This window comes from Gorilla gorilla, chromosome 4, assembly GCF_029281585.2.
Source record: "Gorilla gorilla gorilla isolate KB3781 chromosome 4, NHGRI_mGorGor1-v2.1_pri, whole genome shotgun sequence".
NCBI classification, from domain to species: domain Eukaryota; kingdom Metazoa; phylum Chordata; class Mammalia; order Primates; family Hominidae; genus Gorilla; species Gorilla gorilla.
Genome location: NC_073228.2, coordinates 127,418,560 through 127,432,398, shown reverse-complemented (window position 1 = coordinate 127,432,398; position 13,839 = coordinate 127,418,560). Strand labels below are relative to the sequence as shown.

Genomic DNA, 13,839 nt, shown 5'->3' with positions numbered 1-13,839 from the left:
TTACACCTGGTGAATTTTCAATTATAAAATCTTATTCCGCCCATTCCAGTGGTTCTAAAATTATTTTTATTTGATACTAATATAAAAAGCTATCCACTGTGAATTCATGAAAGTTACATCTGATAATTTCCAATATCTTTACTTTTCAAGAGAAGTTTATTTTTTCCCAAGAAAAGCTCAAGGATTATGAATACAAAATTCACATATTTGAAAATACAATCTCACCCTCACTCCCCCAAAATTCACTTCATTAAATATCTCATTTTATATGTTGGTACTCCCTTTAAGTGACAAAACAAAATTAAGTCACACAACAGTAATACACAGGAACTATTAAAGACTGCTTGGTACTTTGTGTCAAGTTTTTAAATACTTCAGTTCCTTACAGATAAGTATTAGTTAAGTAGACCATTAAGGAAATAATATCATGATCCATTTCACAGTAATATCATGATCCATTTTCAGGTCTAGAATTCTTCATGTAAAATGTAAAATAGTGAGATAGTTTGGGTGTTGTCCCCTCTAAATCTTACGTTGAGTTATAATCCTCAGTTTTGAAGGTGGGGCCTGATGGGAGTTAACTGGGTCAATGGAGCAGATCCCTCATGGGTTTGTGCTGTTCTCATGATTTTGAGTTCTTATGAGATTTGGTTTAAAAGAGTGTTGCACCTCCCCTTCACTTTCTCTCTCTCTTGCTCCCACTCTCTCCACGTGATAACTGGCTTCCCCTTGCCTTCTGCCATGATTGTACACTTCCTGAGGCCTTACCAGAAGCTGAACAGATGCCTGGCACCATGCTTCCTATACAGCCTACAGAACCGTGAGCCAACTAAACCTCTTTTCTTATAAATTACCCAGACTCCAGCATTTCTTTATAGCAACACAAGAACAGCCTAACACAAATAAGAAGAATTAGAACAAAAGTACTAACAAACTTACTAGGAAATTTAAACTTCCTGATTTAATTTAAACAGCTCTGATTAAGAAAACCTAAATTGTGGCTAGAAATGCTAAGCACAGAATTATCACACAGTATCACCCTATCTTTTTTTTAGGGTAATTTTGCATTAAGGCATTCTTAACCTTTAGCACAAATGCTTATACTCCTAGGTCAACAGTTTTCAACATGTGGCCTGAAGCTCTTGAGGACAGGGGTGGTCCGTGAGACCCTTGCAGGAAGTCAGTAATATCAAAATTATTTTGTAATAACATAAATATATTTTTTTCACTCTCATTCCAGAGACTATGGGACTTGTGTTATCACAATATACTAAATGCAGAAGATATGGGAATCTAGCTGTTTACTGTTAAGCCAGACATTAAAGACATTTGCAAAATATGTAGAACAATGTTACTTTTCTCACTTTTTCTGTTTTGGAAAGTATATCAACAAAATTGCCTTGATTTTAAAATGTCTCAATTATTATTTTTATTTTAAACAAATATAGCAACATTTTTATATTTCTGTGTTAATTTCTAATATGGTAAATATCAACAGCTACAACCCACAACAACAAAAGTGCTCTGAGATACTCAAAAAGGGTAAGAGCATAAAAGAATCCTGAGACCCAAAAGTTTAAGAAGTGTTGTCCTAGCTGAATAGTAAGCGCTGCTATGAACCAACAGGTGTACTGAATTATGGACTTGGTAACAGTCCTTCCATTAAAATATCTGCATTTAGCATCCACAATATCTGCATTTAGCAGTAAAATTCTATCAATTAACCCCAAATAAAAGGAATCAAGTTATCCCACTGTAAAAAAGAGCAACAATCCTTTCTGTGATGATTTAATTTACACATTTAGAAATTATTCTAACATTCAAACAACATTAAAAAAATAACATCACCTACAAACAAGTAAAAATTTAACTGTTGCAAAAACTGAATAGAACTTAAGTTGTTATCCAGTTTGGGCCTATAAAATTTAAGGAAAAAATGGACTCTATGATTCTTCCCCCTAGTCCCTAAGCTACAAGCTTACAAATCTTTTCTTCTTACAATGCATTATATAACACTTAAAGCAAAACTAAATATGAAATTTTCATAATTTTTCATGGTTTTATACTTTCTATCTTTTTACTATTGCACAAGGAATTACAAAAATTATGTATATTTAGTAATATCCTATTCAAAAGTATGGTTTGCTTTTTGCTTAAGATTCCTATGTCCTTAATTAATCATTGAAAATACTATAATAACCACACCACACACAACACTAATGCCTGCACCATATAAACCAAACTAAAACCACTATCAGTTAACACCTCTTTCTTACTGATAATGCATAACATTCTTTAAATGTACCCATTCTCCATAAACTACAACTTTAACAGAAAAAAATTGTATACTTCCATCTACTATGATAGTAGTAACAATGTAAGTATATATTCACATATAAATAAGTAAATGTTTAGCAGTGCAAAACTTGTAGAAATTTCCACACAGAGAGACCTCTAACTTTAAAGAATTAGAAGTATTACATATTTTTAAAAACTTCTTCTAAAAGCAATTTAGTTATGACAGAAAAAGGGATTCTAAGAATCTGCTATATAAACTGTTGGTTACCTGGGCTGAGATTAAGTTTACACTACTGACTAACCCACTCATATCATATTTTCATTATTTTTGTTAATATCAAAATACAGTAAGCAATATTCTAAGTATTTATTCACTTAACTTTCATGCTTGTTACAGTACTTCCTTTCAATTTTTTCAAACAACAGCTTATAATATACATACAGCAGAATTTTTTGAATGTCTTACCTAAAACATGGTCTGAGAAACTTGATCTGGTAACTGTGAATTAAATCAGTTTTAGATACTACTGAATGGTTTATACCCACAACTTTTAACAAAGTTTATACTATTACCCATAATACTTCTCAAAAGTAAACAGTACAATAAAATTTCCATACATTACAAAATCACCAACATTCATTTAACCAGCAGACGGAACTAAATCGTCTTAAAAATAAAGTGAAAACGTAGGCATCGATAAACCAGAGTAAAAAAATGCAGGGAGCACATAAATCCAGACTTTTTAACAAGGCACAAATCAAGAAGGCAGAAGGATCAGCATAAAGAAGAAAGAGGGGGCTTTTCAAACACCTTTTAAAATACAGCATTATAAAGAGTTATAATTTTAGTAACAGCACCTGTGGCTACCATCAAATTATTGCTTAGAACTACATAGTCCAAGGAATCTCAAAAAGTCAAGCCATTCGAGAAATGATGATTTAACATATGGTGTCAAACAGTATTTTTAATATCATTTCTATAGTTAGAGATTTGCCAAGAATAATTTATGACAGAGAAAAAGATCATTTACTTCCTCTGATAAGTAGTAATTTATGACAGAAAAAAAGGTTATTTTTTTCTATGATTAAAAATATCAGCTAATTAAGATGTTCCAAGGAATGCATTAATTGCAGTTTCTCCTAATGTAGCCTATTTAAACTAATGTCAAAAAAAATTAAGAAGTGTTACTGAGAATCACAGATCTCCAAAAACAATTTTCCCATAAATTTCAAATATGTTCTATGTATTTTCATGAAATATCAACAATTCAGATATACTTACTTTCAAGTAAATGAAGAAACTGAGTTAATTCTAATAATTAAAGCCCACCCTTCTCAAGAAAGTGACTAATTTTAGATGGCTGAGTTGTATAGTTCAGCAAGTTTTAATATAAAACTTTCTGCGTATCTCCTTGGTTACCACTTCCATTAATTAAAAAATTCTCACCAATAATTTCTTCCTTTGATCTCTAGTTGTCCAAAATGAGAAAATAAATTTACCTAATCATAGGATAATACAAATGAAATTAATTTTTAGAACTTAAAAGTTTGAAATTGTATTATTTGTCCAGAAATAGAATAAACTCAAAATTAATAATACGACAATTTTGTGTAATATTAAAATATCAAACTTTAATCACAGGGTCACAGAAGTTAGAAAATATAGGAAATTTGAAGATTATACATCCCAACTTCACATCTAATGAAAGAAAACAGTCTATTATTGTTATTTAAGAATTTATTCTTTCAACCATTTACCAAGAACCTACAAATGCCAATCATTCTGCTACCAAGAAGAAAAAGATGAACATATCATTATCACTGCCCTCAAAGAGTTCAAAATTCAGTGAAGACAGACATAGACAAATAATAATTACCATATGATAAAAGAAAAATAAAGGTTTCAAAGGTTTACATATTCAAAATATCAGATCAAATAAGAAGCTTTTCTGGAGAGGAAAAGATGTCAGAAAACGCATTGCTAAGCAGGTGACATTTAGCTGGGGCTTAAAGAAAAATAGAATTCATTAGAAAAGAAAGATATTCGAGAAAGAATACAGACATGTGAAAATAGTAAGATCTACTCAAGGAATAGTAAGTGTAGTGCAACTAAAAAGTAGGTCAGTAGAAAGAGAAACAAATTTGGACTTTATACTAAATGATGTGCCCCTCTGTGCAGGTAGAGGTAAAAAGCTGGTTGAGATATTCAAAAGGAAGCCCAATTCGAAGAAAAGTAACAATGGGGACTGGAAGAGAATGAAGTCAAGAGAGATTTTAAGAGACAAAATTGACAGAACTTTTTTACTATACCAATACGCCAAAATCAGAGGAGGCTAACATTTCAGCTTGAATAGATGTGGAACTAATGGAACTAGGTAATCCAAAAGATCAAGCAGGAAGGTCTTTTAAGAGAGAGAGAAACTGTCGAGAAAATAAGGGGAAAAGAAGGTAGGGAACTCAATTCCAGCTATATGAATTTCTGATTTCAGTAGGGATATTCATATACAGCTAGACTTTAAGAATGGAAGCAGGAGATAAAGAACTGGAAGTTGTCTTTACACAAATAGTAATTTCATTTCTTCCTCCTTCCCTCCTGTTACAAAAAATCCAGGATTGCAGGATGAAGCCACACACTAAGGTTAGGAGCCTGGTTCCTTACTTTTGAGCAGCTGTACCAACCCTACAATTGCCCACCTCTGAACTCACTTGTCTCACATTACATCCCTTTACTTGTTTAAGCTACTGCTTTCACAACTTTTGTTATTAAGAGTCAAATCTATTTATATACAATGGAGTAGTCCACACAGCTTTGTTCTTGCTATTCTTTTCTTGTCAACCTCTATACTCTCCTCAGGGAGATCTCATCCATTTCTTTAGCTTTAAAAACCATCTATGTGCTGATGACTCCCAAATCCAGGTCTTCATTTGACTCAAAGAATACTGAGTAGATGTGACAAAACAAGACTACTCAATACATTAAATTTTTGCTATCACAGAGAGTGATAATGGTATAAAACAATAGTCTAATCCTATGCAAAGCTAAATAATGTAATGTAAAGAGGGATATTGTCAGAGAAGCTACATAAAGGAAAGAAACATGGATTTACAGGAGGATCAAAACCCAAATGGGCAAAACCAAATTGTATATTTTTTCACATATACCCCACTAAATAATTCTAAATAAATCTATTTTCCAATTTATTTGTGGTAAAATACACATAGAATTTGTCATTTAAACCATCTTTAAGTGTACAGTTCAGTGGCATTAAGTACGTTTACATTACTGTACAACCATCCCCACCATCCATCCATCTCCAAAATTTGTTCATCATCCCATACTGAAACTCTTACCCAATGAACAATAATTCCCCATTTCTGCCCTCTCCCCAAGCCCCCAGAAAACACCATTCTACCTTCTGCCTCTATGAATTTGACTATTCTAGCCTCATGTAAGTGCAATTTATTTGTCCTTTTGTGACCGCCTTATTTCATTTTGCAGAATTTTCCTTTTTTTAGTACAATGGCATGATCAAAGCTCATTGCAGCCTTGACTTCCTGGGCTCAAGCGATGCTCCCACCTCAGCCTCCCAAGTAGCTGAGACCACAGGTCTCAGTGCTGGGATTATAGGCGTGAGCCACCACACCCAGCCTTCCTTTTTAAAGCTGGATAATATTCCATCTTATGTATATACCACATTTTATCCATTTTTCTGTCAATGTACACTTGGGTTGCTTCTACCTTTTGGCTAGTGTAAACAATACTTCTATGAACATGAATGTACAATTACCTGTAGAAGTCATGCTCTCAATTATTTTATGTATATATCCAGAAGTGGAATTGCTAGATCAAATGGTAGTTCTATGTTTAATTTTTTTGAAGAATCAACATACAATTTTCCACGGTGGCTTTTTTTAATTTTTACACCAATGCACAAGGATTCCAATTTCTCCATATCCATACTAACACTTGCTTTCTGTGTATTGTTTTGTTTTGTTACAGCCATATTGAGGGGTATGAAGTGGTATCTCATGGTTTCCAGCTGCATTTCCCTAATGATTAATGGTGTTGAGCATTTTTTTATGTTTTTCATCAGCCATTTGTATATCTTTGGAGATTTGTCTATTCAAGTCCTTTGTCCATTTTTCAATTGGGTTGTCTATTTTTGTTGGTGAGTTTTAGAAGTTCTTTATATATGCTGGATATTACTTAAATATATCTATTTTTAAAGAGAATATTAACAAGCAAATTGCTATATAAATGAAATTCAGCATACCATAGGAAAATTATAGGTTGAGTTACTCTAAATAGCCCATTTATAATTAAGAGCAGTCTGAAAATATAATCTTTTCAGATATGAATTCCAAAATCAAACTGTTTAAAAGTCATCAGTTCTTCCAAAACAATTAAGCACTCTTGTTTTTCTACAAAGCTCACAAAGGTACTTAAAAATGCTTTCACAAAACTCACAAATGACCAAAAAACAAAAAAAAAAAAACACAAAAAATATGCCCAAATTCACGACTCGTACAAAATACTAAAAGATATCCACACGTGTCACAGCTCAGAGCCACCATGATGCACACCTTCAGTAAGACCATATGTATTTCAATCTATGTAAATGACACCCATAGAGCAGAGAGGAGCATAGCACCCTTAGTAAACAGAGACTACCCTGTAAATGGTGGTCCCTGCAGTTGTGCAACACTGCAGTCCTACGGCATTCAAGTCCTAAAAAATGTTTCATTTTTATTCTTACTATCTCTGACATAAAACAGAAAAAAGTTAAAATAATAAAAGTACATCTTTGTTACTCAATTCAATGACTTGCTAAACTCTAAACTGACTTACTCATTTCTATCTAACTAAACCACTCAATCCTATTCTTCCAAATGACAGTTTTATTACTGTACTAGATAGATCTGTTTTTTTTTTTATCACCGTGGCATCCAATCCCCCTTATATAACACCTCGATTTCCCAGTAGGCAATCACCTCCCCCATTCTCAGTCTCTAAAGTTTGGATAAGCATTTGATCTAACTTGAGGCAATCAAATTCATAGTAATTAAATCAGGGATAAGCATGACATAAGGCAGTAAGATTTAGTCCTACAACTTTTGCTGAAATTTTTAGGAAAGAGATGCTTTCATAATTGCTTAAGCCTAGGTTATTGGTGGCAACCTCCAGCATCTCTTAAGAAGGGCCAACTAGAGAGTGAAGCTTACACATACTCATAAGGCATATCATAGAGACTTGACATTTTGATGACAGTATTTGAAGCAATGGATAGAGCAATGTCTAATCTATCAAGTCATTTCCTTGAATTTCCAAGTACATGAGTCAATAAATTCGTTTTATACCCACTTAACTTCTTATTTGCTAGTATAATAACTAATATGTATAGTTTCACATATAATTCGTTTTATCCCAATAGCCTTTAAATCCCAGTTGTCAGTGATAATTTTGATAACTCCCTGAGGCCTGTCTGTATCAGACTTAAATATGTATTATAAGAAGTCTGTAGTGATGAACACATTACTACAAAATTTAAAACTTATTGCCCCTACAATGACTACTCATTTGCAAAGTGTGCTCTTAGAAAAAACAGAATGTAAAACTGGTATCAGTATGAAACGGACAGCTCTACCCACTAGAATGTAAACATGCTTACAAAAAGATACATGAAGAAATTCCATTTTATTAAATCTGGAGAAACAAAATTCCTCTACCTGTATTATACAAGAAGCTATACAAGTAAAATTCTTACAATTAATTGAATAGAAGTATACAGAAAAGTGCTGTGAGAACCTTTTAACATAAAGGAAATGTAACATACAATAGACATTTTTTCCATGAATTTTCTCTAGTGGCATGAAATAATCTCACTTAAATTTAGAGTTTATCTAAAAACATACCCATATTAGTTGCCTAGGGCTGCTGTAACAAATTACTACAAATTTGGTGGCTTAAAACAACAGAAATTTATTTTTTTACAGTTATGGAGGTAAGAGTCTGAAATCAGTTTCATTGGTCTGAATCAAGGTCTTCGCAAGGCCACACTCCCTCTAGAGACTCTAGGCGAAAGTACTAGAAGCCTCTTCCAGGTTCTCTCCACTCTGCTCCACAGTCACAATGCCTAGTCCTTTTGTGTGTGTGTAAATGTCCCTCTGCCCCCACCAGATAATCCAGAATAATCTCTCCATCTCAAAATCCTTAATTTATCATACTTGCAAAGTCTCTGTCATACAGTAACATGTAGAGGTTCTAGGGATTATGATACAGATATCTTCTATGTGGCCATTTTTCAGCCTACCACTATATTGTAAGTCACTTCAACAGCTATAATAGTGCCTCCAAAAAGACTAAGAATATGGAAGAAGTATGCATTTTATATTCGCAAATTAAATTTTTTCACAATGTTCTCTACTCATATCAGCATAAACATAAAAAGCTCCAAATCTGTCATAAAATAAAAAAGGGATCCTAAGACCATAGTAAGAAAATGTATAGTAAACATAGCCTTGCAAAGTGATTTCCTTAACCAAACTTAAAATACCATTCCTTGAAACTAAAAAGTCATGACAATCCACTTTATTTCAAATTTAAAAATTAATATAAGACTTTACCTCCAGATCCTAACTGCTTATAGAATCTGTATTCCAAATGTAGCTGTGGTGCTCTTGATTTCATGGGCTCCTAATTGAAAAACAAACAAAAAAAGACATTTAAGTTATTAAAAGAGCACTAGGTCCCAACACAAATGTTATAAATTTTGGTGTCAATGCCTATATTATGTAATAGTCTACCAGGCATCTTTGTCTAAGATTAGATTCATATAAAAATCAACTTTCTGTTCAACGTAAAATAAAATGATGCTACAAATGTACATAAAGTAAGTAGCCATTAGATCAGGCAGTAGAAAAATCCCTTAAGTTTGACTCTTTGACCCTGAGAAAAATATGTTCTGAACATTCATCACTAGAGAAATGATGGCTCTTATGCTATTTCTCCTGTTCTTCAAATTCACCTCTGAACTGTGTATTTCTTACATAAAGGTTCTAGATTAAAGTTAAGTCATAGGATAGTAAGAACAAAGATGGTAATTTGAAAATTTTGATAGTAGCAACGTCTTAATTTTTTTCACTAAGGTATAACTTATATGCAATAAAACACACAGTTCATAAGCATTAAATCCATATTAACTCCATATATCCCTATAACCACCACATCAATCTATAGAACATTTCCATCACACCTTTTTTACTTCTATCACCTTTGGATTAGTTTTGCCTGTTGCTGGATTTCACCTAAATGATATTATACAGTATATGCTTTCTGTTGTGTCCAGCTTTTATCATTCGACATAAATGTTTTTGAGATTCATATACACACACCACACACACACACACACACACACACACACACACACAAACATGCACAGAGGAAACGTGTTTTAGACATTAGAAATAATATTAAACATGAAAATACAAGAAGTAGAAATCTGTAACAGGGTAACAGGAAATTTAAAAAAGAACCAACAGAAAAGTATAACAAGGTAATAGAAAATTTCAAAAAGAATCAATAGAACTTTGAAAAATAAGAGAATACAGTAACTAAATTTAAAACTCATTTTGCCAGCAGATTAACAGAAGAGAGAATTTGGAAACTGTAAGGCAGACAGAAAAACTATATAGAATGCATCATGAAGGAAGAAAAACTGGAAAACGGAAGAAAAGGATCAGAGACCTGGACAATCCAGTGAGAAGATTTAGTATGGATTTGATAACAGTATCAGGAGGAAAGGAGACAGAAAAGTGAGCAGATGCAATAACTGGATAAATTATTGCTATGAATATTCCAGAAATGATGAGGTTAACAACCCACCAATTCAAGAGGAATGTGAACCCCAACCAAGATAACTAAAAAGAATTTTACACCAACACATCATAATGAAACTGTGACCAACAACAAAAGAATTCACATAAGCAATATTAAAATCCCACTGCAAAACTTATAAATTTTATTACAGGAGAAAACAATCAGCTTAGTTCTTGAGAGGCAGGATAGTACAGTAGTTAAGAGCACAGACACTGAAACTAAATTGTACTAGGTTTGAATCCTAAATCCTCTACTTCTAGCTGTGTGACTTTCAGCAAGTTACTTAACTTTTCGGTACTTTCCAGTTCCCTCATCTGTAAAATTGGGTTAAAACTTAACCTTTCTTATATATAAAGTACTTAAAACAGTGCCTTCTATCCATATAGCACTATATTACCTATAATTCCTCAGTTAACTACCTAGAAGTACATAACCTTAAGATGCAATAAAAAGATGTCCATGTACACAATCACAAATGAAATTAAATATATAACTTATTCAATCACTACTCCCCCTTAGGATAAAAATACAGACCCAAATCTGACTTAGTTGAGTCATTTCAACTAGATTCCAGTACTTAAGCAGTAAAATTTTAACACTATATAATAAAAGTCACCTTCCCCAGGATGACATTTTCATTATTCATGTACAACAAGATATAAGGATGGTAGCTGAGGTAATATTAACAAATTACCCTGAAACAAACTGTTGATCTGAACTAGGGTAATATTAGATAAATATAAAAAATCTTTGTAAGAGATAACGGAGCTGAAAGCAGTCACAGAAATCTGCTCTCTGAACTCAGGTTATCAAATAATGCCTTTATTTGTACCGAGCAAAGTATAAAAGCCAGATAACACTGAGGTATACAGACATAAGATGTTCAAGTGATTACTTTTATGGCAGGTCTAAACAAAATCATGTTATCTGGCACAAACAGATATAACAGATACAAATGAAAAAACATATAAGGAAATCATGAACTATCGTTCAACAATGTTTGTGAAAAGTTTTCTGTCCTTCCAATATTTTGGATGAACTTGAGGTGAACGTGACTAGATACCACTCTACAACCTCAAAATACTAGAGACATAGATCCAAAAATATTCCTACTTCCCCCAAAGAACAATGTATAACCATAATTATTACATGTAATGCTGATCATTGTGCTTTAAAGAAAGACAAAGCAGAGAGGAGGAAGAATGTTTCCCCCAAAAAAGGGGAGAAAACTAGTTAAGAGGACAGAGATACAGCACAAAAATAAACTTTAAAAAGTGATATATGTGTATGTATATAAGAAGGCTGAAAGATGACATAATAAACGTTTAGTAAGGCATCAATGGTATGAACAAGTTCCAAATCTATAAATAACAGGACCTAAGGATCACCACTTAATGAATGAAACAGACAAGGAACGGTCAGCCTAGAGCAGGGGTTTCTGCTTTGACACGATGGTTTATCTGCCTTAATATATCAGATAACTATCATTCACATACAAAGCATGCTCCCATGAGTAGAGTTGCCCACTACAGGCTGTTGTATCAATAGCACAGACTGTAAACACTGCCACACTTTTATCCTTGCACACCACAAGGATTGTTGTAGATTCAGGACCACTGGCCTACAACATGAGAAAAGGAAGAATTTCAAAGAAATGAAAGTCAGCAATGCCTGTTCAAACAACGTCCAGGCTAGGCACAGTGGCTCACGCCTGTAATCCCAGCACTTTGGGAGGCCGAAGCAGGCGGATCCCACAGTGATTAATATTCACAAACCTCTTTCTGATTTCATGCTCATGAGGGGACCTTGAAATTTTAACTTGGCTTTCTATGTACATCGGCCCATAGAAAGAAACTTGGGCTTTCTAGACCTGTAAAATACCTCATTATTAGTTAGAAATTCACTCTTTCCTGAATCTGAGAGCTTGATAGTGTGAATTGATTACTGTGAATCCACCTCTAAGAAATGCTGACAACTGGTGAGATAACCTAATCACGTTTTGTTTCATAAGCCAAGGACCAGATCTTAATACCAAGACGGACTCATCTAGGTAAAACCCAGTCTAAAGCCACATGTCAGCCAACCAATCTCTCTTCATGGCACTGCAACCCTACTCCACATCTTTATTTCAAGTGAAAATAAACATTTGTTACACTAAAACTTGGTCTATATTCAAAAGATACTTAAAATTAAATAGTGGAGTTTTTCTATTTCCTCCCATTTGCCTCTTCTCCTAATAGTCTCTCTTTTATATATTCATTTCATATTACCCTAATAACAGAGGTTATATTGACAGAGACAAGGTTGAAAAAGGCAGAGAAAACCAAGACATGCTAAACCTCATACACATACATATATGTGTATGTATATAAGAAGGCTGAAAGATGACATAATAAATGTTTAGTAAGGCATCAACGGTATGAACAAGTTCCAAATCTATAAATAATAGGACCTAAGGATCACCACTTAATGAATGAAACAGGGAAACCTGGCTGCAAACCAGACAGAAAAGTTGTACCAGGAAAAGTAAGTCTTACAAAAATAATTCCTAGATCCCAATTTTTCCAAAGAGATCGCTCTGCTCTGCAGCTGTCATACTGGGCACATTGAAAACTTCAGAATAATTCCACGGGAGTTTGCTTTCCCCGTTATCTATCACCTACCACATCAAGCATTTCTGGATCCCTCAAAGTCAAGCAATAGCCAGCTTTGCCATATATATGAAGTAACAATTTAAAAAGAAATTTCAGAAGCTACCTGGAAGTATGTTTTCAAAGAATATAATCCTGAATACTAAGAACACTTGTTTTACCAAAATGTTTGAATCAGAAGGCAAAATCTTGTTAATTTTTATCTAATTAAAAATCCTTTCCTAAATTAAAAATAGGGCCAAGATCCAGTTCTACAATGCTGCCAAAGTAAAGGGATTGAGTTTTTGCGGCACAGACAAACATGAATGTCCTACACATTACCATATACTTTAAGAGCAGGATGATGTTAGGAGCTTAGCAACAAAAGATTAGCTATGCATATAACTGTCAAATAAACATCCAAATTATAAATGACATGAAAACAAAAAATAATTAAAATATATAAGTTAATCGCTTAAAAAGTAACAAAGAAATCATTAAGAAAAATTAAGAAACAGGAACTTACCAACTTAATTGCCACATATTCATTTGTGTATAAATTTTTCCCTTGAAAAAGAAAAAAAAATCAGATTCTGCCAGTAATTGATTTTAAAGATACATTATATAAAACTGTACTCTGAAAAAAAGCACATAATACATTTAACTAAAGCATAGGTTTTTGCTTCTATTTGGCAAAAAAACTTAACAAGGAAATATTCAAACTTATTATCAACTCAATGATGTATTTAGTATTTCACCTAGATTCAGAGTAGAAAGTGATACAGACACTACAGATACTAGTAGCCCACTTATAAAAATGGAAACATTCTGACTTTCTTGGAATATTGTATACAATTTAAAAGTAATCAATAGTCAAATGCATGGTCAAAAAATTTCAAAACCAGAACTCCTATATAAGAATAAGAATACCAAATTCCTCTTCCAACTACCATTTCATTTTAAATTCATCATTATTATGAGATGTAATCTTACTAGGGCTCATATTTAATCCAGTAAGTATATTAAATAAACTTA

At 33.0% G+C, this 13,839-nt stretch overlaps 1 protein-coding gene across 20 annotated transcripts in view; it reads right to left on the bottom strand.

The window, feature by feature from the left end:
• CSNK1G3 (casein kinase 1 gamma 3) overlaps positions 1-13,839 on the bottom strand; it is a 105,996-nt gene that overhangs the window by 50,464 nt on the left and 41,693 nt on the right. For all 20 annotated transcript variants that reach the window (XM_055387436.2, XM_031011101.3, XM_055387437.2 and 17 more), the window contains 2 exons: positions 13,331-13,371; positions 8,923-8,992 (listed from right to left, as the gene is read on the bottom strand). In XM_055387436.2, the coding sequence (XP_055243411.1) occupies positions 8,923-8,992; positions 13,331-13,371 (111 nt within the window). The remainder of the gene's footprint in view (positions 1-8,922; positions 8,993-13,330; positions 13,372-13,839) is intronic.